This window comes from Aptenodytes forsteri, unplaced genomic scaffold (assembly GCF_000699145.1).
Source record: "Aptenodytes forsteri isolate BGI_AS27 unplaced genomic scaffold, ASM69914v1 Scaffold201, whole genome shotgun sequence".
NCBI lineage: Eukaryota > Metazoa > Chordata > Aves > Sphenisciformes > Spheniscidae > Aptenodytes > Aptenodytes forsteri.
This window is the reverse complement of record NW_008796209.1, coordinates 1,400,357-1,426,983: the sequence shown is the minus strand read 5'-3', so window position 1 is coordinate 1,426,983 and position 26,627 is coordinate 1,400,357. Positions and strand designations below refer to the sequence as shown.

General features: G+C 44.7%; 1 protein-coding gene across 1 annotated transcript in view; it reads left to right on the top strand.

Moving 5' to 3' along the window:
- The window catches only part of DNAI1 (dynein axonemal intermediate chain 1), a 157,841-nt gene that overhangs the window by 74,721 nt on the left and 56,493 nt on the right, over window positions 1-26,627 (top strand). Inside the window, exons 14-16 of the mRNA XM_009288258.1 lie at window positions 18,474-18,563; window positions 23,226-23,313; window positions 25,176-25,255. Coding sequence (XP_009286533.1) covers window positions 18,474-18,563; window positions 23,226-23,313; window positions 25,176-25,255 — 258 coding nt within the window. The remainder of the gene's footprint in view (window positions 1-18,473; window positions 18,564-23,225; window positions 23,314-25,175; window positions 25,256-26,627) is intronic.

Here is a 26,627-nt window from a genome sequence, read left to right as displayed (position 1 = left end):
CACTGGGATTCAAGACACACTACTTTATAGTTGACCTTGAAGTGTTCTAGTGAATTAAGAATTGTGATGTGCAGGTAATGCTCTTAAAGTAATGCCACTCTGGCATCTGTCACAAAGAGTCACCAGATGGATGATATTGTGAAGGACTGGGGTGAATATGTTGCTACATCCAGCTAACTTTATAGTTATGTCTACAATGTAGTCTGAGTTAAGATTGGAGCACTGGAAAGTATATGTGCTTCTGATCTCATTTATAGCAGTAAAAGTGTGGCAGCACATATTTCAACATGGTCTGTATGAGCCTGTTGAGGTGCAGGGGTGTGTATTTGGTTTGCTAGCCTGGGCTACAGGTGTTGCTGCTGTTAACTATTGCTGTCACCTGATTCAGGCTGCCTAATACAGTCATACATCTAGGCACACTGTCAGTGTTCCTTGTACTTTGGTACATGCCATGCATGGATTGTCCCCCAGCCATGGCTCCTTGTTATTACATCTTCCAATAAAAGTCCAAGAAATCAAGGGATCCTGATGGGACTGCAGATGAATGTGGAATATGCCAAGAGCAAGGCTGGTGCTTGCTATAAACAGAGAGGTTATGCAAATGTAACATTTCAGAGGAGACCTGAATTTTATTTTTGCTGCTTCTCTGTCCAAAGCTTTTCCTCTAGCGAACAATTTTAGCTCTTCTTACAGGTTAACGTGGTACCCCAGCCATGGGTTGTTATCATAATACAATGTGTCAGGCATACACACACACACACATGCAGAGAACTCCAAGATTCTCCCATTGCCATTTAGGCTTCCAGTAAAAAACCCTGACAAAATAGTAAGTCCTACGGGCAGCTTTTCATGGCCTTGCTGCGGAATGCTACAGGAGGTCAACTGTTGTTACTGCACACTATAGATGCCAGGATCCCAGATTATTTGTGCCCCAGATGATATTGGGAAGGACAGAGTATGCTTAAGGGGTGTTATTAGAGGCCTCATCCCTACAGACCAGAAGCAGGTATGTTCAGCAGTAGAAGCAGTCTGTACAGGGTTTTTAGAGGTGGGTTTATGTGTACCACTTGGCAACAATGTGGCTCAGAGGTGGAAAAAATCATTAGGGACTCTAGGGAGATAGCTCTGAAAAGGAGAGAAACTACCTCATGGATATGGATAGATGTAGGTATGAGTAGCCTCTAGTTCCTGCTTGTTTGTTTTATTTCCAAAGGTTGAGTGCTGAGAATCATTATTCTTAGTTTTATTCTGCAATAAAGTACCGATATTTTTAGTAAACTTTACAGTTTTTGACTTGCTATACAAAACTAGTGAGCAAGGGTAGTAATAAAGTGATTGCACAGCAGTCAGGAGAAGAGCTTATATCTCTGTTGGAAAGCTCTGAACTGTAGGCATTTGTCAATGTCAGCCAAAAGGTTTAGAAAAGGATTTCTCTCCATTTGGTGGCAGGAAAAGGGACATGAAGGACTATCCCTTAGGTTGAGACAGTGGACTGTTATTCCTCATTCAGCATTAAATGGTTCTAGAAAGTGATGCCTTGTTTCTCTTGTTTAGTTCAAAGAGGGTCTATTCTCCCCCACCAACACCCCAGCTAGTCTGAAACCTGGTCTTTGTCTAGACCACCCTGTGCAGTCCTCACTTTTGTAGAGACTGCAAGCCCATGACTTTGAAGACCAATTAGAAAAGTAACAAAGTTCTCCCGAACAATTAGGAGCCTTTGTTCTCTGGACTGCCTGGCTCCTTCCTTTTGAGACAATACATCCCTTTCACAATGGGAGCAAAATGGGAATTGAGTAAAGCAGGCTGACAACTCTTTTTTTGTGCCATTTAATCTTCAGTGACTTACTATCTCAGTAAGTTTGCGTAAAACAAAGCTGATGTAACATAGCCCATTATTAAAAGCAAAATAGAATAATACTACTTTTCTAATTCTGTTACCTAAGAATGAGTTTGTCTGCCTGATACTGCCCCCCCATATTTTTAAAGAGCATAGCAATGGCTTCTTATAGATTTGGCAGTTGTCTTCCATGTATTAAGTGCTACTGCATTGTGAATAATGGAAAATTCTGGCTTGTTTTAAATTACACACTTCTAATTCCTTACTACCAATTGATTAAGATCCAAAGCCGGAAAGGAATAAACACATACATAGACATGTGAATGTATATGCATGCAGTGCAATGTGGCTAATACACCACCAAAACCTTAGGTCTTAGACGAACATAGAACTAGAAATGGTCTCTCAGGTCAGTCAGTGAATTCAGACCTCTGCCTTTGGCTGCAAACACCAGCTTAAAAGGAGTCAGCTCCTGGGAAACTCTGTCAAACCTGTCAAGTTCTGCTAGGCAAAAGCCTATGTGGAGTTAAGCTAAACCCCAGTTTAATAAAAATAATGCTCCAAATAGTCAGCAAAATCCTCACACTCCCATCATCTCCAGCACTGAGTACTCCTTCAAAGCAAGTCCCCAGACAGGGTATCTGTTTGAGCCAGTGGCTCAATCCCACGGCTCAGCTCTGGATGTTAATGAGGGTGGCCAAAGTGGGACAACCTGACCAGACTTTGGTACCCAGAGTCCAGGAGAGCAGTCTCCTCTGGGGAGAAGTGGCACCCTGCTGGAAAGGGGCTCTCAGCATAGAGCCTCTCCCTTTGCCAGCCTTTGAGCTTTGTTCTTACTTTCTCCCTTCTTTTAACAAAAAAAAGATGATTGGGGTTTATTTACAACTGAGAAGAGTGCTTTTTTTCTTACCTTTCATCACTGGGATATACTAAATATATTAGGTTTGAAGTGTTTGGAAGCTGGAGCAGTTCAGAAACAAGGATTGATAGCTGAAACTATCTGCTGGTCAATGTTTGTTTCTGCTGTTCAATCTCCCTCCTAAAACACATCTTACTCAACAGATTTGTTTCCACTGTGTGCTTCTAGTTCACTTTCACATCAAACCAAAAGGATGTTATTTCTGCTTGCTGCTGGGACTAGTACAGAGCCAATACTGCCGCAGAGGGTTGGAAATATTTTTTCTTTACTTGCTCACCATCAGAATTACTGGTTAAATTCCTACTGCAGAGTGTTGACCCTAAGATCTGCAAAGGGAACACTTCTTTTGGCTGTGCTTAGAGCAAATCTCAGCTGTGGCAGGCTTGCCCATGTGCACAGTGTGGTTTGGAATTGCTATGGAGAGATCACTGGTTAGAAAAGCAACTTGGTTCATTGTTAATTTACTGAAGCTGATCTGGCCTCCCTGAGGAGCTGATACCATGGAGTTTCAGATGGCACCCTGAAAGAGTTATTTTCTGCCTTATATTCGTGCATGGGAGAAGAAAGGGCTGGCCACTGCTTGCTAATTCTTCACCAAATGCCATTCAGGTTAAATGTGATGCTTGTGGTTAGGACAAAAAGGATAAGGCAGGATGGTAATAGTCTGCAAACTGCCAAAGGAAACTAGAGGGAGTGTCAGCTTGCAGAATAGTTTCCCAGTATAACTTGTGGAAGTCCCATCTCAAATGTAAACCAGATAAAACACACCTGAGACTTGCTCGCTGGAGTTTGCCCTGTAATTGTGTAATCCCTTCTCCATCCCTACTTTGTATGTTCTAATCTAAGTCCTTAAATAAGTCTACACTGAATCTTAGCAGTTCATGAAGCCACCCCAGACTCACTGAGGTCTTGTTTTGCTGATGGAAGTAAATGAGTTCAGTTACAGAATCTCTTTAAAGTCAGCATGACCTGCTGTTCTCCACCCCTCTCTGTGCTGCTGGGCACAGCTCCACAGAAAAAGGCCTTTCCGGGAAGCTGATTGTATTCGCTGCACTTAGGAGAAGAAAAAGCGTTTTGTTCATAATCCACTGTCACACCAGCACATTGTTTTGTTTCTGATGACGGGCAGTCTCCTAAATCTGTCATCTGCAGTCAGACAAACAGATTTTGCAGCTTGCATTGCCTCTGAGATATTACTGCTTCACATAATATTTTGTTCCTTTGGCTTCAGGCAAACAAAGAGTTTGATGCAAAGGAAATAAAAGAAAAAGAAAAGACAGAAATTTGCTATCAAGGTCAGAATAAAGATCAGCTGTCTCAGAACAGGCTCAATACCCTTCCTGTTGCCTTCACTGCTAAGGAGCACAAAATTGGTGTTTGCTGGGGGTAGTGAAAAAAACTCATTCAACTCTGAGGATACTGTTAGGGGGTAACTCTAGAGGAGAAACAGAAATTTGGAGAAGAAAAGAGAGCAAGAGACACCTGAAACCAAGGAAGCTGGACCCGAGATAGGGATGAGGAGCATCAGGATGTGAACTGGCAAGTGGGAGAATGTAGTCTGAAGGGATAATAGAGCAGAAACCTGATGGTGAGGATCATTTAGCATAAAACCTCTAGGGTAACACAAGCAAACTGCATCTCTCATACTGGGTCAGTGCAATGCACAGAGGACCTTTCTCTCCAGCCCCAGCTTTCTCCTACTTTTTTCTTGATACCAGCCCTGCCTTGCATACCTGGCCCAGTGCAAACAGGGCAAAATGTCCAATTAATCTCTGATGTCCCAAGAGTAAAGGATACCACTGTATCCTCACCAGAGAGGTCACTTCAGTCATTCAGTGCATGCACAGAAGTACAGAAGAGTGGGAAGAGCATCCATGGACCAGCCAGGGTGCGTCTGGGGTCCAGATACCTCAATCTGTCAGAGACTTCCTTGTTGGAGCAGTCCTTAGCTGCAGTCCTGCTTCCTACACTGAACTCTGTGTCCAGAAACAGGCTGTTGCAGCAGCAGCTGCACCAGCCTGTTGAGGACCAGACACTGCACTCCTCGCTGCAGCACTGTGAGGCATTTAGTGGCTGACAAACATCTGTCATTTGTTTGCTCCTTTGTCCTCTCCCGGATGGAAGTGTGGGCAGGAAGGGCTGTGCTTGGGAAGGGTTGCCATATGGTTGCTGTAGAAAACAGGGTCAAGATCAGCAGCTTTCTGGTTGTCCTTAGTTGCTGGGACAGCTCATTGCAGAGTCACAGCCCTGCTGGAGGAAATCCTGTTTCCCACTGAGTCGAGTTTCACTGTTTTTTGGAAAGGCTCTGCTGAGCCACAGAAATTCATCCAGAAGCTTTGGGCTCATTTAGGCATGGTGGAGGTGGCGGAAAGTGCAAGACACTGCTGTGGCAGAAATGCTGGATAAAATCTTTTGCAGCATGTTTGTACCTTGTTCAAAATCTTTTGGACACTTTTTGAGCCACTTTAAGGTTAGGCAAGGTAAGTGTCCAAAAGCTTCTTCCTAAGTATCTTTGACAATAATGAACAAAATCCCTGATCTTTTAATTTTGATGTATTTTTTGAGATGGTATCAGTCTGTACCTTCTGGAGATTCAGTTTCTGTAGCTGGTTATTTTTAAATTGTGCCTTGGGTATGGATTCTTATGGGTTAGAAATTATCTTGCAAAGCATCCCTTTCAGATCATGTAATGTTTGTCTGAAAAGGAGCTTTTTCTGCTTTGATGCTGCTTTTCCCTCTGTACTTCATACAGATGCTGAACTTACTTTCTGCCTTATGATCTCACTGCTGCTTGCTAAATAGATTCTCCATTAGTGCTGTATTGTTCTTCTTCCTCCTCTTACTTTTACTTAAGATCCAAACCATCTTATTGTGGGTTTTCAGGTTGTTTATTTCTTTTCTGGTGTCTGCAAACAAAGTATAAGTAATTTTCTTTGCCTGTTAGTTGTACTGGTGCTAGTTTGTGAAGAAAACTTCACTTATAAAATTTAAGTGTCCCTGAAGGCCTTGGAATGTTGGAAAATGTTAGCCTGAGGTTTAAAAGGGCAGAGAAGTTGTAATGCATTTGTTTGGTTGCTTGGATCTTTGAATCCTGTTCTACTGCTTTATAGCAGTCACAAAAGTTAACTAAATATTTAATAGGAATCAGGAAACTGCTGGATCTTAGTGGAAAAAATGTATTTCTTTGCTGGCCTATAAAATCGGACTGCTGATTGATTGCTGGATCTTCAAGACAGGTGTAGAAAGCTTATGAACCGGATGGGTCTTAATGGCCCTGATGCAGCCTGTGAAACGACAGAGTGCTTCTCTGAGGAGGATGGAATAGAGATGAGAAAGTGATAAGGGCAGAGCTAGAGGCAAGCTGGGCAGGGACAGTGCAAGCAAGGTCACACAGATATATAGCGAGATGTGGGGACGCAGGGCCAGCCATGGCTCCCACCCTTCTCCCACCCGCGGTGCCACGGTGAGCTGCCACAGCTTGGTGTGGTATCCGAGATGCTCAGCACCCGGCAGGCCCTGGGGCCAGCTCTCCCCATCCCTGCTACGAGCCCACTTGATCCTGTGATGATGGGAACTTTCTGTCAGGCACATTACAGATGCTGTCTCTGCTTTAGCAGCATCAGACAGCTTGGAGATTTGGATGCAAGCCTGCCTGCTGTGTGTGTCTGCTTTCCCTGCACACGGAGCAGGGAACTTCATATTTTGTCTGTAAACTGGAAATCCTGCTCAATGAGCACAGTCAGAATTGAAACCAAGAGCTGTGAGTTGCCATGGGTTAAATACCCCTGAGCTTTTCTGGCCTCTGGCACCCATTGCTCAGCTGCATGCTGTGTCTGACATGGGAACACAGCCACTGACAGGACAAACAGGTGAGAGTCTAATGTCTAGTTCCTCGCTCCTCAGCTGTTAACATACGAGCCTAATAAATACAGTGGGAAGTGCTGTGAGGGGAATAAGCAAGCAGATTCCTGGTGAAATGCTGTACAAAGCAGAGCATCCGAATCCCAGCAGGAAGAAAACAAACTGCAAATAGGGCCAGCCTTATCCAGTGCTATTTATAACTGAAGTCTGCTTCCTCCAGATAAATCTGAGCCTCTGAAGCATGAGTGATGCACAAGCCCCAGACTGGGCCTTTGCCCTGCATCAGTGGCACTCCCATGGCCGTGTTCTCTGCTCAGCTCGGTGCTGAGTCCCTCCCAGTATCACCGAATGTGCTTTCTGGCAGGAGAGGTTTTGCTACCCTTTTTCTTCATGCAAAATTGGTGGGTGATGTGTGAACGCACTGATGCGGTGGGCCTGATTCTTTGCTCCTGTCTGGTGATCTTGAGCCCTTGAGTTCATTGGTGCTCAAGAGATGGTGCCTGGAGCTCAGTTGCCGACTGAGGTTAAACCACAGCAGTAACGTCAGGAGACATCTGAGTAAATCCCTACTTTTGCTTCAGATAGGACGGCAAGGAGTACTTTAGGTCAGAGCTGCTCATTAAAGATGTAAGAAAGATGAAGGAATCCCAAGCTGACTGGAAGGCATTGGGTTCTTTGAACATTTTGACATTCGTCAGCTGTCTAAACCATTTCCTTTCTAATGCAAACAGTACAGCCAAGTATTTAAATATTACTGGCTCACCTTTAGGAAGAGTTAGTCCTTACAGACCTTCTCTCTTTAATGGCTTCTGTCATCAGGGCAAGTTTACTTCCTAAGCACATTGAGCTGATCCGTTCTGTCTTGTTGCATGATTTTACAGTAAAACATCAACAAATTTTTCTATGAAGGACAGAATAGCACTGAGAACCCTCCTTTGCTTAGCAGCTCCCATATCTGCAGATTACTGTCCTAGCCGAAACATTTGCATTCAAAAGAAAACCCAGATTTTAAGATAGGAACATTTTTCACTGAATTTATTTTTAAGTTTTTATATATATATGTAAACCAAAGTAATTTTTATTTATATCTCTCCATCAGCTTTTACTCACACTCAAAAGACTTGTCTGCTATACAAAGCAGTCTCATCTATTGCAATGAATGAAGCAGTCACAGTGTGGTTGAATGTGACATGCAGTAAACTCGTGAGAGGTGGGACTGAATTTAAAATCAGACTGAACCTTCCTTTCTGGAACTGGGGAACTGTTTGTGAATCACAGAAATGAGAACTGGCAGAGGCCTTAAGAGTGTCCTCTGCTTCCCATCATGCCATCACAGATGTTGTGATACCATTCCCTAATTGCTTTATTCAAAATGAGATTGAGTAGTCTAGATGTCTTCACCAGTACTGACAGACTGGAATCGTCACCTACTATGTCTTACATGGTACACACCTCTTAATGCATGTGAAAAGGATTTTTGTAATTCCCCCACCCCCCCAGCAGTATCACTTTGCTGATTCCTGCACCAGCCTCAGATCCTTTTCTGCACTACTGCCACTTAGCCAGAAATTCCCTAATTTCTACCTGTTTATACGCTTTCCTGTTCCTGTCTGTGTCCCTCTGCACTTGTCTTTATCACATTTCACCTTATTGCTTTCAGACTATGTCTCCAGTTTGTCAAGATAACTTTGAGTCCTGATACTAACAGAATCCTCTGTCTCTAAACTGTGTCATCTGCAAATATTCTGTGTATTTTGCAATCCACTATGCAACTTACTAATGAAAATATTGACTAGAACTGGACCCAGGACAGTCCCTTGTGGGAACCATCTAGAGATGTTCTCCCAAGTGGTCAGGAAATCACTGATTATAACTCTTGAAAATTCATTTTTCAATCACTCATCCAGTTCATAGTAATTCCATCTGGACCTTATTTTCTTAGCTTGCTTCTGAAAACGTCACAGGGACTATGCCAAAAGCCTTACAAAATTAAGGGTAAATCACATCTACTCCTTCCCTCTAATCCTTTAGACCCATTACCCTGCTAAGGAAGGAAATAAATTTTGTTTGACAAGATCTTTCCTTGACAAGCCCACATTCACTGTTCCTTATCTTCTTATCCTGTACATACATATGGATGACTTAATATTTTGTTCCAGCTCTCAAAATTCAGCATTAGGCTGACTGGTCCACAGTCATTTAAACTATCCTTCAAGGCATGTTTTGTTTTGGGATTCCTGGGGGCATTTTTGCCTGTTCCTATCCTCCAGCACCTCTCCTGTTTTCTAGTTTTCATAGATAATTGCTAATGATTCAGAGATTGCTTCAGCTGCTCCCTTAAGCACCCTAGGTTGAATTTCATCAGGCCTTACAGGGTTGGATATATCTTGTCTTATCTCAGCATTCTGGTCTGTGCTCCTTAAAGTTAATTTTGTTAAATGTCTAGTTACAATTTATCTTTTTATATGGTACTGAAAGAAGGAAGGCCTTAATGCTTTTGCTTTACCTGTGGTTCGTCATGGGACCCACCTTCCTCTTTGTAAACAATGAACGGGGTCTAAGAGGCAGAGGCTTAGATGAACCTTTCTGGGATATCTGATTTTGGCTCCACACAGGCATCAGCCTCCTGGCCCGAAAAGTCATATTCCCCTCAAAAGAGTCTCCAACTTCTTCCCCATGCAGGTTTCTCAAGCAGTGGCAGAAAGGTGCTAATGTCCCCCAACTCGAGGGTTGCTTTTCTCCATGAAGTTTCTGGATGTGCAAAGACTCTCGAGTCTGACAGCGGCAGCCCAGCTCTCCCTGTATGGCAGGCCTGATTATTCCTCTCTGGGGTGGCTACTTCTCTTTAGTTGTGGCTGGATCCATCCATTCACTGTGCTTTTACCAGTACCTTGTCTAGAGCTCAGGGGTGTGGATGGGGACAGGGACTAGGCTTTCACAGCAGGGATCCACAAAATCGAGGACTAATGTCTTCTATGACAATGTTGACCAAAACTCTTATTTTTTTAGAGGTCTTTCATTCTTGCTAGAGATTCCACAGCAGAAATGCTGTCTGCTTCCCAGTGTAATAGAGAGGAATGGTAAAAAGCCCTGATACAAACCAGCCATCTCTTTTGCTGAGCATGCACCACAGGGCTGGAGCCCTTTGTGCTGTACCCTGCTGTCCTGGCTCCAAGACGGGCATGCTGGTCACCCCATAGTTCTGGTCCCCCTCATTGAGGGACCAACTGGTTCTTACCATGGCTCCTCCCTGCCTGCCTGCCTGGGTTTACCTTTGGCAGGAAGCCCAGACCCACACGCAGCCAGGGCACAGCCAAGTCTTCTCCTGCCACAGTGCTATCATATGGCCAAAGTGCAATCAGGAGTCAGGAGCTCCTTGTCCCCCAAGTACAGATTTAGCCAAAGAGGCTGACCGGGCTGCTTTGACCTAAATCTTGGGGTAAGGAGTCTGCAGTCAGTTATCACAGCTCTTTAAAGTCTTCATTATTGCCTTGAGTCAAAGTGAGTCATCTGAATTTAACTCACTCTTTGCCTTTATCCCAGCTAACCATGGTGAGGAGTGAAGCTTTCTGTCTTCCTTCTTCCCACCTCCACATAGGACAACTGGTACTGCTGTCCAAGTTAGCACTGGGGACTCCAGACACTGCCCTGCTCCTCACCTCTAAAACTTGCTCTGCCTGTCTCTTGCTGCATAAAGACTGACACTGGAGTTACTTTTCATGTGAGTGAAATAGCCTGTGCTTTCTAGGTGACTGAGTGAGTAATTTTGGGGGGCTCTCTTGTGACTGACTGCAGGAGAGCAGCCTTGCTTTTTGCATGTTATCCTCCAGGTACCTGGCCTTGGCTTCATGTCTGGTAGCTGGCTGAGGATCCTCAGTGAGGTGGCAAGGCCCACTTATGGTGCCAGGCTGGGGTGTGTGATAAGCAGCAAACAAAGAATAGCTGGCAATGTGCTTGATGGAGGGCATTCGGGGCTTTGTTACAGAAGCACTACTTTGTCTTAGCAGCAAGGAGAGACAAGCTATTTCCTCCAGCAAAACAGTAAGTCAGCGGACTCAGGATCAGCTGACTGTCTTAGGAGACTTTCACTGCAGCGGATCCCTTGGGCAGACAGCAGAGGCAAGTGACACATGGAGAGGAATAAACAAAAAACTGGCAATTTGTCATTGACAGGAGGAGAATGTGAAAGATTTCTTCTCTGCTGGTAATGACTTGATGTTTCTGGATGCTGTTCACTGGCAGAAACCAGTAAGAAACATATTTGGAGGTGACAGAGGGAAGAAATGAGAACTACTTCTTATCTCAAATCGGAGACTGCTGTAGAGGAGTCCAGGAGAATATTCACTCCAGAGCACAGGAGAGATCAGCGTGGCTCCAGAAGATGTAACCTATGGAGCAATTTATTGTAGATCTGCACTTCAGCATGAGCCCTCAGCATGATGCTGAGGCAGACTGAAAAACAAGAGAGCAGTGAAATGGAGAAAGTACCCTCTACACAGACCAAAGGTGCCCACTGTTGGACTAACACATCCACGTTTGGATGGGTACTCCTGGTTGGAGTTTGGTCTGTCTGCCTCTGCAAGCATCCACACTGTGTTCATCTGTCAGCTGGTGACCCGGACCACTGTGTGATGGATGCAGCCAAACTGCGTCCATGAGAGCTTGTGCCCTTGCTAAATCACAGCACATGTTCAGCTCTTCTACACTGAGAGAGCCCCAGAGCTTTGCTGGCACTGCGCTTTGGCCCAGGCTTGTGCATAAAGAGACTGGGGAAATGTGGTTTTGACAGTGGGTTTGTGTCTGTGCTTTGCTGCCAAGGCAGGCACAGCTAGAGCTGTGGGCTGATTCCTTTGCTGTGTTTGCATGCTTGCTCAAGGAGCAGATGTTTGCCAGTGGGAAGCCTTGAGTAAAAGTCTTCAGCCAGTGTAAGTGTAAGGAGAAGTGTCTGAATCTCCTTACTTAGCCCTGTCTGCCCAAGGTATGGAGAAAACAGGGTGGCTGGGAGAGCCCAGAGGGGCTGGGAAGCACTTGTGCTCCTGTGATGCACAGCTAGGCTCCTGCAAGATACTGTGGCTCCGTTCAGCTATGGAGCCAGATGGATGAACTCCCTGAGCTGCTGGGCTGGGCACAATGGCAAGCTCTCTGAGAGGGGCACATACAGCTGCATCTAGAGCTCGGCATTGAATTACAAAGAAACTCCTGAAGCACAGAAGCAAGAACATGTGTCCAAAGATGAGTATTATAGAAAAGCACAAAGACAAATTAATACAGTGAAAGTGAAGGTGCAAAATGAGCTGTGATTATCCTGGATCATAAAAGGGAAGGGGAAAATATTTGGGAAGTACATTAGAAGTTAAAGGAATGAAGAATATAGGCTCATTACTAAAGCAAGCTTTCACCTAATACTGAGTGGTATGGAGAAAGATGAAATATTTGATGCTGTATTGTTTAATCTTACAATAATTGTCTGAGACTGGCTGCTTAGTATGATTAATGTAACAAGAGGATGAAAGCACAGGTCAGAATAGGGAAAGAGCATGTTAAAGAATATTTAGATGAGACAGGTTCTTGCTCATCAGCAAGATTGGCTTAAACATATCCTGGAGTACTTAAAGAACTAGCCAGAGCAATTTCAGACCATTAGCAAGCATTTTAGGGAGTTTTTGAGCTACATCCATCCTGTATTTTAAGCAGAGGCTGGTGTTTATGTGCAGCCCATTTACAGCATGCGAGCTGATTGAGTACCTTGACTCAGAGGCAGGACTGGGGTGTGCTCTGGGGCATGGATGAAGGGAAGCATCACTCTGCTGTTGCCTGTGGACTCACACGCATTCACATACCTGTGACGTGGGCAGACTGGAATAGTGATACATATAAAGTCTGCTGTCATCAATCCCAAAACACTTTTCAGTGATGCTGTAGAGCCAATGTCTGGCAAAAGAGGTTTCTGCAGGTGCTTTCCTCAAAGGAACTGTCCTTAGATGCAGGAGGGACATTGGCATGGACAGGGTACCAGAGCCCAGAGACCAGTGTCTGGACAATTCACCCAGGCTAGAGGCATCCTAAGCCAGCCACAGAGACTTGCAAAGTGTGGATGATAGCACAGCAGTGCATCAGGCTGCACTCTGGCCTGTAGGAAAAGCATGGCCATGAAAAGGAGGAAAGGTCTCAAAGGGCTGGAAGAAGTGAAAAAATATCTGGAGGAAAATGGTAGGATTGGACCCAGGGAATTACTGACCAGCCAGACCTATTTCGATGACTGGAAAAACACTGGAACAAATGACAAAACCGTTTGTAAATGTCTAGATAATAAGGTGATTCAGATAAGAAGACATGGATTTGTCCAAAATAAATTGTCAAGCCAGTATAATTTCTTTTCTTTCTTTTGTTTCAGAGAAATGGGCCTCATGAAGAAGGGGGAGGCAGTCAAAGTTATCACCTCTATCCATCTTGACTTTACTAAAGCTTTTGATCCAGGCTCACACAGTGACATTCTTATAACCAAGTAGAGAAATATGAATTAGGTAAAATCACTGTAAAAAGGCCACTCGGGTGGCTCAGACAGTGTGCTCAAAAAGCAGTTATATAGCACTTGCTGTCATACACCAAAGATGCTTCAAGTGAGACCCTCCAGCTGTCAGTCCTGATCTTCTTTCGATCAGTATTTTCATTAACAACTCCGGTTACAGAATAGGGAAGCCCCCTTGGGAGTACAAGGCACTTTGCAGAACATGATTATGTTCAAAATGATTTTGATAAAGTGGAAGAAAGGCCCAAAATCAGTGTGATGAAATCCAACAAAGACAAGAGCAAATACTATGTTTAGAAAGGGGAAATTAAATGCACAGATAGGAAACAGGGGATGACTGGTTAGGCAGCAGGGTGCCGGAAGGGGAGAGTATAGCAGATCACAGCCAATGGTCAGCAATGCAAGACAGTTGCACACAGACATGTGTCATTCTGATTTATTAGCAGGAATGTAAGATAGAAGAGGTTGTAACTCCTGTCTGCTAGTGCCTAGGGGTGGCCCTGTACCATGTGTTTGCAGCTGCAGAGAAGGGCTGAAGGGGAAGAACAGGAATGGTGAAGGCTTGGAGAGCAGGCTCTGGAAGCAACAGTTGAAGCAGTTAGTTTTGTTGGGTTGGGAAAAAAAAGAAAGGAGCAGTGACACAGCAACCTTGTCTTGCCCATTTGAAGACTGTTATAAAAAGGGGAATAAACCACTGTTCTCTGTGTCCACTGGGGAGATGGTAAGGAGTAATTGGCTTGACTTGTGGTAAAGGCAATTTCATGTATAAAGCCAATTAAGCACTGACGTATCTACAGGGAGGTTGTTGAGTGCCAGTTGTTGGAGGCTTGTGAGAACAGCCTATGTGAAATGTCAGCAATGGTAGGGGTGTGTCTGATCCTGCCTCAGAGCAGAATAGATATCCTTTCTGGGTCCCTCCAAACCCTGCGTTGCCACTTTGGCTTTGCTTAGGGCTGTACTGTTTGCCAGGTTGGCATTGGAAGGAATTTGTCCCCAGGTCGTATTGGCAGGGACTTTCCTCAGCAGCCCAAGGAGTTGTTTGCTTGCTGGAGTCATCTGAGCGTCTTACTTGTCCAGTTCATGTAAAAGCCTTTGTCCTTCCTCTTCTCTACCTGTGGCAGACTTTATTTTTTTTTTAGGCATTGAATGACCAAAATGCTCTTATTTCACTTAGGGCAGATGTCAGCAGGGCCGTGGTACTCCAATGCTGGCAAAGGACTCCTTGAAGGATAATTAATAGAAAGGGAAGGAATTGCTCGTCAATCAATGTTCATGCATTGCATGTGGCACCCCACGTTGAGCTTTGGGAAGCCAAGGGCCAGCTGGAGGGATTTGTGTTTGCAATAGCAGGTGTCACCTTACAAGAAAGGCAGGCAGATCCTGCCTGTGGGTGCCTGCAAAGCGCTCGTCAGCCTCATGGCCGGGATGATTTTGACCAGTTGTATTTTGTCAGTGTGAGTGACTAGCAGCCTCCGTGCCATGAAAACTGATCAAGCAGTATTTCTTTTGTAGGAATGACATCAGAAACATGGGAATTTTCAAATCAGATTGGATAAATGGCCTAATCTTCTGATGGACAGGAGCCATTACCAGCTGCCATAGACAAAGATGATAGTATTCCCTTGTTAAGAATGAATGGATTACTGCCCTGCTAACCTGCTGTACATAGCAGTGAACATGCAGGTTTTAATCTTTATTTTCCTATGAACAAATAGGGGTTTGAATAGTCTCAACTTCTTTATAAATAAACAGGCTTTAAGAAATAAAAATTAAAAAGTGGTAGGCTCTTCTAACAGCAATGAGTTTCACACACTAATTTTGCACTGCAAAAATAGTCAGGTTAAAGATCACACTGAAAAAATAGCAGCGGATCCTTGATTTTATTACAGGCCCCATCACTATCAGGCACAGCAAATGACTTGCTGCTCTGTTTACTTGTCTCCTTTCTGCTGTTTACACACACTTTCCTTTCACATGTGGTTCTTCACTCTTACTGTATCATAATTGAACTTTTGCTGTAAATTACCTCATGCAGCCAAAATCCTGTGTTGATTATCACATGCTTCAGGAAAGAATTAACTTCTTGCCACTATGCACACAATTGCGTGGTTCTCTCATCAAATGTCCCACCCTGCACAGCATGGATACTGCTAATGACAGGAGGTTGTGCCACGTTCACAGGCCTCTGGGAGCAGAGAAAAGGCCAGTTCTAGGCAGATGCCCAATTTGATTGCAGTATCATGAAGGCTAATTACTCTAATATGCATTTATGGAACTCAGAGATCAGGGGAAAAAGATCACAAACACTATTAAGGTGTCAGAGGTGTTGAAGGAAAATTGAAAGTATTAAGTGCCAATTTCTGTTTTCTGAAATTCAAGCTAACGTCACTGAGAGCTGCTGACAGTCATGTGAGGGCAGATCCTGATGCCCTTGAGGGACTGTGTTCAAGGTGTCTACAATACGTACCTAACTCAGGTACTGTTGACTGCTTTGAATATAGGAGCAAGAGTACCCCAAGCAAATCAGCCTACTTGCTTTTTGGGGCTGACGACTCCACCTGTCTGTGTAACAGATGAAGAGAAGTGGTTGTTACATCTAACTGAGTACCAATAGTAGGAAACTTAAATAGATCTCCATCAGGGAGAGGGTGTTTGGAGTGGGAAAACCCTGCAGAAAAGCTCTTTGCTTGGGCAATGCTGAAAGGAATTGGCTTGGGAAAAAAAATCCCTTGAGCTCATGATAGCACTTACATTGTTGGTCACCTCCAGATGAAGTTCCTGCAACATGTTGTGTTAGAGCAGACTTGAGGACTCAGGAGTTGTGTCTGCACAGTGGGTCAGGGTGGACTCCAGCTGCTGAGCCTTCTTCCATGTATCTTCCACTGGTGTGATGGGCTGTCACTTGGCTCTAGCTCAGGTGCAAATTGTCTACACTGTACTTGACAAGAGCAGAGCTGGGAACTCAACTGCAGCTGCCCCTGCACAGCTTGAGCAGAGCTCACTAATGAGCACCTGGATGTACACTCTGGTAGGGGGCAAGCTGGGACTCTCCCTTCAGAGAGGGTCTGGACCAGCTCTGATCCTAGCATGTGCATTGTGTAAGCAACCTGGATGGTGGTGGCTCTAGACTTCAGGACAGCTCAGACCCACGCTGACTGCAGTACATGTATGTATCACCTGCATTTGTCTTCCACGTGCAGCTCAGGGCATTGCTGGGTTCAGGCTGCATGCTTCAGATACTGGAGAGCCCCTTTTCTTGCAGTGTAGTCCTGTCCCAGTAGAGGATATCTGAGCCACTTGTGCTAACTGCTCCCAGGTTTAAATGGCAAAACCTTTGCACAGTGCTTTCATAGGAGATACTGTCCTGAGAAGTAGCTTCCCCTACCTCAAGCAAAGCCAGTTTGCCTTAGAGGTGGGCTGGGAAGTGTGACTGTTTTTCCCAAATATTTGGGAAAGTAGACTGAAGAGGAAGAACATGTGTTACAGGAGACCTGTGTTGGACATACAAATAAAAACATCTTATTGCCAGACAGTTTTACAGTGGCATTTTAAAAAGCTCTGCTTTGAAACATGACCCTTTTTCTGTGCCCAGTATAAGATACGTTGGGCACGTGTTTGTAACCAGTTCCCCTGAATGGTGTGTTTTTCACTTTGAATTAAAACTCCTCACTACACCAACCCCTTCATCTGAAGCAGCTGCTGGTGACCATCATTGTCAGCAGCACGATCCCAGGGAGATGTTCCTGGAATAGATATACCCAGCACATTTTGTGCATGATGGCCAGCCTTGGAAATCACTGTTCTCCATATGTGCTGTTGAACCTGTCATTTTATAGTTAGCCATTTTATTCTGGGCCATATTGAATTACACCATTCCTTTAATGCCAGATAGCAGAAGTGGTTCCACTTGGAGACTTACAATTTCTCCTGTGCAAGGATGTTCAAAGGTATATGCCACTGGAGACTCTTCAGTTGCACGTTATGGACACGAAACTGGCATTTTGATGTATTCTTAGGTGGATTCCTTTTACGCTTTATTCTTCCTTCCTCAGAATAGTGTGTTCTAGGTAGGAAACCTGTTCACTAGAGGGTTAATTACTCTTTGCTGAGTCTGTTGCTGAATTTTCATGCTCCACAGAACTTCACATTATAAACAATTTTACAAAACAGAATAAACACTGTTTTTCCCAAGGAAGTATCATCAGAATACCCAATCTGTGTAATTAAAGTATTGAGAATGCTGCTTGTTCTCTGGAATAGGTACCAGATAAATAGCTGGTCATAGATAGAGTATTTGGTAAGCTCTAGGATAATCATGCCCATTTATCATGTTTATGGAATGATGTTTAGGGAAATGTATCTGCTGCACTGCTTGGACAGGAACGGATATACCTTTGAAAACCTCAGCAGAACCTGCTGAAGTGCTTGTCTCCATCCTGAACTGACGGATGCCCACAGGAGGGTGTGCTGACAGGCCCAGTGACAAGTCATCCTTTTCCCTTCAGTCTGATTGAATTCCCAGATCCGAAAATCGAGCGTTCTTAATGCTTTTGGTCTAACTGAAATGTCTCTTCTAAACTGTAAGCCATTTATCTGAGTTCTAATCTCTCCTGCTGAGCTGTCACAGTCAAAAGGCAAATCTCCTTACCAGGCAGGCAGATACTCTGAAGGTGTAGGGAGGATTTCAATTTTAATGGAGACGTTTTAATCTCCCTGAAACAGAAGTGCCCCAAGGACCCATGTCACATGTTGCCTGCAGTGGCTCATCTGCATCCCACATACAGACAGAAAGCTAATTTGAGGTTCTCTGGCTGAAGGGTAGCCATATGGCACTGCACTTGGAGTAATTAGCCAAAGGGGAAGGGGTTAGTTTGTGCAGGGTCAGTGATGTACTCAGGTGTCTTGGGGACCTTTCAGTGGCACCACTGGTGTTGTTTGGAGATGTCTTAGGGATCTCTGGGATGGTGTTGTGCCGTAGTGCAGAGCACTGCATAGCTCAGACACCTCACAAGGCCCATCCTTGATGGCAATGCTCCTGTCGCTGCTGGGGGAGGTGGCCGTGGGTAGGTGCAGAGTACCCAGGTATGAGGCTTTGCCCCGTCTCTGGAGCATCTCTGCGGGAAAGTGAGTGACAGGAGTGCTGGGGGCACTTCTGAAACTGCTTGCGGAGGTAAGGGTGTTCATACATGCTATGCACCAGCAGGCCTCTGGGGTGGAAACCAGCTGCTCTTTAGGAAGGATTTCAGAAGACCCTGTTGAGGGCATGCGACTCTGTCCTGCTAATGCTGTATGCCCTGTGCTGACTGGGACTCTCTTATTTTTTTAAGGTCAAGTGGCAGAAGGATGACATGGACAACAATTTGAACTTCTTCTCCGTCTCCTCGGATGGGCGGATTGTTTCATGGACTTTAGTTAAGGTAAACAGTAGGTGGCGATTTTTTTTCCCAGCCAAATTATAACCAATTGCCTCCAAAGTTCAGTGATGCATTAGTTTTATTTTTATTTATAATGAGCCAGGTTTGAAAAGAAGTGGCAGCAAAAGATTGCAGGTGCAGTCACAGCTGGGTCTGGAGCTCTGAAATGAGCAGAACCAGCCTACTCCTTGCTCAGTACCTAACCTTCATCCTGCCTGCACCTGTGGCACCCATGGGCCTGAGTACAAGAGATCATTTTCCTGCTTTGCAGCTGCAGGAATTCAAGACCAGTCCTTGTTCTGAAACTTTCCTTGTCCTGGGAGGGTCACCCAGAGACAGAGCAGAATAATCTGCTTTCTCCCCCAGCTTCAAGAATCTCACCCCCAAAATGGTTCCCTACAGATTGCAATTCAGAATGGGAGAGGGAAGGTGCAAATTTCTCCTCTTGTGGCCAAAGTAGCACAGAGTAAGCTCGCATTTGCAGTGGGATGGCAAAATGCAATCAGACAGGCAGAGGGTTTCCTCCTGCCATGACATTGCCAGCTCACACCCAAGACAACCTCTCTTAACTCGTTTGCATGCCCTGCCTTTGATCACTTTTTCTTTTGGAGTATGTATGTTGATAGAAACATAGCATTAATGTCCCTAAATGACCCTTAGATTTATGTCTCTGAATCTCAGTGTGTGTTTTTTCTGTTGGCTATTTCATTTTACGTTTTAAGATTTCAAAATCTTTTACTTAAAAAATAATGAAATTGCCCTAAATATGAATTTGAAGCAGCTGTCCCATTGTTCCCCAGCGAGCAAAGAAATTTCTTTACATCCTTAGATGCTCATTTTTTCAACCTGTTATACCAAGCTACTCAAGGCTTGTCTGTTCTGAAAATTTTAGGCCTTGCTGCCATGGGCAGGGTATTTCTAACATTATATGTAAATCTTAGTCTCATGTTCACTTCAGGAGTGGGAGCCTCTTCTAATGAACACGGTAGGTGCATGCAGATGGCATTGATTGTTAAGTTCTTTTTTATAAACTCCTCCAGGTTCATACATGCAGCTTTAGATACAAAAAGTCCTCCTGAAAGCGTGTCCCAAGTCCTTCTCCCAAAAGAGCTCTCAGAGCGCCCTAGACAGGGACAGGCTAACATTGTCCCAGCACTTAGCTCCTGTTTTATCACCTGTATAGAAATGCCCAAAAGATTTATGTTGAAGTGGGTAATACGCGCCTACAGCTAAACACATCCAGTTGAGGTGACTTGGCGGGTTACACCTATCAGCTGAGGCCCAGTAACTGAGTGTGCTCAGCCTGCTCCACTTAGGAGGCAAGAAACACTAGGTTAAGCCTCTTACTTCAGAGAAATGCCACAACTGGGACAACCTAAGAGTCTGCAGATGGACTCTGGTGGCAACTCACCTGGTAAAGGGTCTTTTGCAACATTTCTGTGATTCATCTGTGCTTAACTGTTTTCCCACATTGTAAGCTGTTTTTTTTCTGTCCCTTGAGCATGTAGATATACCTACTTAAGCATCCTTGGTGTGACTTCTAAGACCTGCATCCGCTTAGCACAATGTCATTTCTGCTTATTCCTTACACTTCTGTTATAAACTTGGCCACACCCATGTGAAAAGCACTGTGTTAAGATTTTTTTGAGGTGAAGTTACCTCTGAAATTGCCAGAGCTGGTAGGTACTTAGCAGCCAGGGGTGGAAAACAGCAAAGTTTTAGGTGCTGTCTGTTCTCTTTTTTTGGACGGAAATTCAACAGGGAAAGCAAGAAACAGAATGAAAAGGGCGTTTTGTTACAATGTGTGGTTTTGTACCGAGCAAGGAGAAATGGACAATCTGCTTGAATTCCAGTTTTACAAAAGAGCTATCTCTGGGCTTTATTTAGAAAAAAGTTGAAGAGACTCCAGAGATCTTCTATTCTGCAAATCCATAGTGCAAATAGGGAATAAATGAAAGAGAGCTTCATTCATCTTTTTGACAGGACTATCCAGAAGTAAAGCTTTTTCAAACACTGGTAGCTGTTTGACACTTCCAAAGCTGAGAGCAGAAAGTGAATAAATTCATTCTTACTTCCAGCTGGATATTTGGCAAGCCACATTCAAAATTTGGATAGAAGAGTTGTCAAATGTTAGCTAGGGACAGTTGATCTGCCTTGACCATAGTGGTTGTCTCTGTTAGAAACGGGCACAATCACTTCGGACAAACTTCATGCAACAGCACGTGAGCTGTGTGTGCTTAGGCTATTGGCTTGGCTTTGGGTCATCATGAAGGTGTAACATGGCAAGGAAGATGCAGGACTTCTGCAGCTGGATGACTCTACTCTCCCACCTTGGGTGCACACATTGCCTATCAAAAAGGAGAGCTGTCAGATCCATGTCAAGGAATCGGCTGGGATGTAGCCTGGCACTGCTTCTCAGGCTGATCCTCAGCAATCCCAGGTTTGATTAGTAGCCATAGTTCACCCTTCCTATGTGACCTAGAGCTAAATTACTGAACAGCTCTGGGCCTCCTTCATCATTTGAGGCTAATAACAACTAAAGGGAAACAAGCAGCTACAAGGCCTAATTCACTAATGCTTACAAAGTGCTTTACAATTGTTAGGCAGAAGCAACATATTATTGTTCAGTATTCCTGGAAGGCCAGGAATACTGCCAACAGTCTGTTTACCCAGAGGAATATGTGAATGGCTCTGGCAATAAACAGCCTCAGGAACAGATGCATTTTCCAGACTGCAAAGCTGGGTACAAAGTAAAAGCAGCACAACAGGAAAGTCTGCACAAGTAAGATCCTTTGTGAAGGCAAGAGGCTACAGAAGCTGTCCACAGAGGCCTCAGCCAGGTGGAGGTGCTGGGAGGCATCTTCAGAGAAAGGCTGCAGAAAAGTGTGTGCTTAGAGAAAAAGTCTCGCGTGGTTTGCCTTACTACTAGAACAGAGAGTAAGTGTGCTAGTACATCTCTGGGCCTGCCCAGCTCACGCGTCCGACCTCTGTTAGACACACCGGGTATATCAACATGATCAGCTGTGGACAGCTCCAAAACTGCTCTTCAGACCAGACTCATGTGGCCACCAGCCACGGCTTGGACATGGTAGACACTCTCTGGAGAGTAGGCAGACCTGGGAGCCTGAACAGAGGCAAGTGCCTGCTCAGCATGTCCCGACTGCGCTCCCAGCAGCCCAGCAGCACTCCTGTTTGGATGGACAGCAAGTGGCATGTGGAATATGCTCTGTTCCTAGATGTGCTGGACACTGCTCTTTCCAATTCTTGCACGCATACACCAGCATATATGGCCTCTTTCTTAGTATCACTCCTGCCTTTACCCACTGAATCTGACGATGTAATCCACGTGCTGCAAGAAGAGTCACTAACAGAAGGTAGAACTCTGCGGGCTGCAAGAGTCTTGTTCTGCTTCTTGCTGCTCTCTCAGAGAACAGTTACCACCATCAATAGGCCAGGGCATGTGGGTGTGCAGCAGTGCAAATTAGTGAGAAGGAAGTACATTATTTTATGGGTTTTGGCCTTTCTTGATCCTTCTATAAATTTGTACCCCCAAAATATGATAAAAATGTCTTATAGAACACTGTCCCCTGCTGAACTGCAGTACTGAACAGATGCTTACAAGGTCTTCTCCCACCTTCCCTAACATGCAGCTCCCTGGGATTGACACTGCCAGGCAGAATCTTTTTCCACCTGGGTCCTGCTCTGGGCTTAGAGAAGCTCCAACTAAAGCTTGATTCTGAGCTAAGAAGTTATGTTTTGTTCTCACAGTGCTCCAGTGGGAAATCATGAAAACATCCAGTCCTCAGCCCACACTGCTCACTAATTTAATCTTTAGTTCTTTGTTCTTTTTATGAGCCCCAGGGTATTCTTATATTCACAACCAACTCCATTCTGCAGTGGTATTTTAATTCCCAAAGCTAGTCTAATAATGGATCTTTGCCCTCTCATCGTTTCCTCATACTCACCCACATTGTGTCTATTTTCATCTGCCTTCTGTCTCCCACCTTGACTGTAAACGCTTTGGGACGCAGCCTTTTTGCCCTGTGTTCATACAGCACCTAGCACAGCAGTGTTGTGGCCTGCAATGAGAGCTCTTTAGAGCTCTGTGAATAACAGCAACGTTGGGCACTTTTCTCTTGGGGGAGCTGCTTGCTAGATGTTGTTATTCGAATCTCAGAGCCTGTAAAGTTGTGAGTATTGGGAACTGAGGCTGCTCTGGGGATAATAGGAAGATAGTAAGAAGCAAAGACTGGCAAGTTGGTAAGTTACTCTCCGTTGGTGTGGGTTTTAGTTAGCTCCATGATAATATGCAATACCCGTCTTAAACAACGCAGGATGGTTTCACTTAACACAATGATTTAAGCTGACAGTGTCAACCTCCACTCAAAAACGTTGACCCTGAAACCCAAAGATTTCCAGGTCAGCTGTATGTGCCTGGGTGATGTACCAGTGTCTCTCAGTTCCAGTGCACCAAAGCATCAGTTTCCTGGAGGTTTTATGTAAAACAGCATGTTAGCAAGTTGCCAACTGCAAGCATGAAACATTAAGCAACTTTTGGACAGCTTTTTAAAATTCCTCCATAAAATTTGCCATTTCAAAGTACTGAATGTCTCTGTATTGTTGCTATAAAGCCTGTTATTCATGTGGAATCTCCTCTGCCTACAGAATGAGCTGGTTCATACAGATGTCATCAAGCTGTCAGTAGAGGGGACAACGATGCAGGGGCCAGAAGGGCTGCAGCTGCAAACACTTGGTAGGAGCCCAAGTCCTTGCCATGCTGATTAATTACTGACGCAAAGCCTCTAATCAGTCATTCTGGGGAATTAAATTGGGAATGGGGTGTTGAGATGGAAAGGAGCTAAAGAAGGGTTACACCTCCTTGCTTTCATCACATAGTAGTGCAAAGTCTGTCTGGAGCAATGGCTGCTAATTGAGTCAAGTTTTGCTGGTTACATCTTGCCTTTACTGGCAGAAAAAGATGAACATTAATTCAAGAAAATGTCCACTTTACTGGGATATCCCAATGCGGACAAGGCACAGGCGTTACCTGTATTTGTCAAAACCAAGTCAGTTTTGTTCTTCCTACCAGACATTGATCTGGACTGGCCAAATCAAGATGAAAAGCAACCTTTGCCCTTTCCTGGGTGCACAGCTCATTCACCCAGTGGTGGGATGTGCCTCATTGGGATTTGGCTTTCTAAAAGCACAGCATCTATTCTGAGCTACTACGTTAGGCTCCCTCCATACAAGGTGGAGACAGTGCAGTCCTTCTAGGCTGAATGCCCTCATCCTGACCATCCTGTGTTTTTGAGATAGGATGGGATGAGTCAGCTCTGGAGGTCCTGGACTACACAGGGAGCCTTGAGGAATCCCCTAATCATCCTACTGCACCTGCTTTTGGCTGTGAAGCTGTGACCTGGGTTTGGAGAAGGCACTTGCTCTGCATTTAAGGACTGCTGTGTTTCTAGGCTAGTAACTGCTGAACAATTTGTTTGTGAGAAGGTTTGCATTGCCACATACGTTGCAAGAGACCAGCTAAAGCAGTACACTGCAGAACTCCCAGGGGCTTTGGGATTATTTGTTAGTGTTACTGAGAAATGGATTTTCAAAGACTTGTCTGGAATATTTAACAATCTATTTAAATGTTAAAAATGCAGACAGTATTAAGGTTGAAATGACCTAAACAATTCCTTTGAGGACTACATTTTGTTAATGTTTAAGACATAACATTTAAGACAGCTGCCTTTGCAGAAAGTTATCTGTAACTCTGTGCTTCTGAGCCTTGTCTGCTTGTTCCTGTTTCTCGTCTGATGATTGCTGTGGGTGTCCCTGCTGGTCAACAGCCCCAAGTTACTCTGGCACTCAGCAGACATCCCATCTTCTGCGCAAGGACCCTGCTGAAATTTTCTTTCACCATCATGCGAATTGGCTTTCTTGGATGATGTTGCATCTGCCTCAGGAGCAGAAGTCAGAAAATCTCAAGGAGTCACATCCTGTTGTAGTTGACACCTGTTTTAAACACAGTTCACAACGTTGCTCGATTCAGGGCTTTTGAAGTTAAAAGGATCCTTCTGTGCCTGGCAGATGGTTTCTTCCCAAATCACATCCTTTGCTATTGGCTTTACTGAAGTGAGCCTGCTAAATGGCTTCTGAGCTAAGGATGAAAAGGGCACAGGGAGGTATGATGTGGTGTTTCCTCTCTGGGCTCTTTTATGCATGGGAAACCATTTAGATTTTTGTGAATACTAAACAAACAGAAAATATCTGTTCTTCCCCAATAGGAGGCAGGTCTGGTCCTCACAACTCTTACATTTGCACCACGAATTTTAAGTTCTTACCAAAGTGAATCCCGGGACAATCTATTCTTCCAGTTCCCTTCCAGTTCTTCCAGTTCCTGTTTCCCTTTCTCTGTGTTGGTTTTTCAAATTGCAGGTTCTGGGGACAGACACAGTTTGGAAAGTGTTTGCAGAAGGGGTGGCTCTAATTTCTTTTGGGAGCTTCTGGCTAATAAATCACTTCTGAAAATGCTGACACTGTGTGTGTACCATAGGCAGGGAGCGTGTGCTGGCCAGATGAACCAATTCTCTGTCTGACAGACCTTTCTTCTGTAAACAGGCTGCGGGACATCATTTGATTTTCACAAAAAGATAGACTATTTGTTTCTTGTTGGTACTGAAGAGGGAAAGATCTATAAGGTAAGAATGGTTTCTTTGTCCCTTGTTTTACATGCCCTGACCTGTGCTTGTCTTTCAGGTTCATCATCTTAACTGTTTGCTCAGGCAGTGACAAAGTACCACTTCAGAGCCTGGACCTACCCTTGGATCCCTGTGGTGAGCCTGAGACAGGCACAGAGCCACAGAGGGTTGCAGGGAGCTCTCTGCACAGACCCAATTAAGACCTTATTTTGCAGAGACGTTTTTCATGCAAACTGCATCCCAGAATGCTTTGCAGATTGCAGCTGTGCAAGTAAGGCGCTAACTATGATCAGAGCAGAAGTTAAAAGGCATTGATCCTCTGTCCTCATGGCTATGGGGAAATGGCAGGAAAAATCTCATCTCTTTTCCTTTTTAGATCTGTTATCCCGTGAGCAGTGAGACTAATGAAGCCTTGTTTCCTATGGATTGGTGTCCCGCAGACCTTCCCTTCCACAGTTACATCCCAGATCCTTTCCCCAGTCCCACTTTCTCCTTGCCCTCCTATCTCCAGTTCCTCACTATCTATTCTAATCTTTCCTCCCTCTGATCACCCCCATGCTGTCCCCAAGCTCAGTGATCCCACCTCCATGCTGTAACCCTTGATTCCTGCAGACAATGCTGGCTACCTCCCCTCCAGTGCCCTCCTGCAGCCTGACGTCTTGGTGCCCAGTGCCAGCTGGGAGGTGTCGGCCAGCCAGCTCCAGCCATGGGGCGACGGCAGCAGCCAAGCTTTGCTTGCCCTTCCCGGCATGGGGGCACTGCCCAGATGTTTGCACTCTACGGCCATCCCTTTTTATAGAGTGTGGAAGACCTTAATATTGCCAAGTCCTGCGTGCAGCCAGCTTTGGCTGAAATTGCCAGTGTGGTCAAATATTGTTTGGGAGGAGAGACAAGCAGACAGCAGGACACAGACATTGTGTTTTGTTAAGAAATCAAGCTAAAAATAGGAAGTTTTGGGCTCTGCTGTATTTAGCCTTGAAAATAAAGCCAGTAGGTGCTTACTCATATAACTTTTGTTTGCACAGCATTCCTCTGAGCTGGCTTTGGGGCTTTGTTAATATTGTAGCCACAGCCCTTCAGTGTGGGGAGTGGACCATCAGCAGGAAGCTGACGTGCAGAGCAGATCCATCCGACCATCCTTAGAGGATGCTGTGAGCTCCTTCCCCATGTCCTGCCTGCAAAAGGGAAACAAAACAGACAAAAAGAACCCAAAGGAAATCATATTCTGAAATCAGTATCAATCATTTAGGCAAGACAGACATAACAAATATGTATCCCTTCCAGAGGGATGATAGAATCATAGAATCATAGAATCATTAAGGTTGGAAGAGACCTCTAAGATCATCGAGTCCAACCATCGACACCACCATGC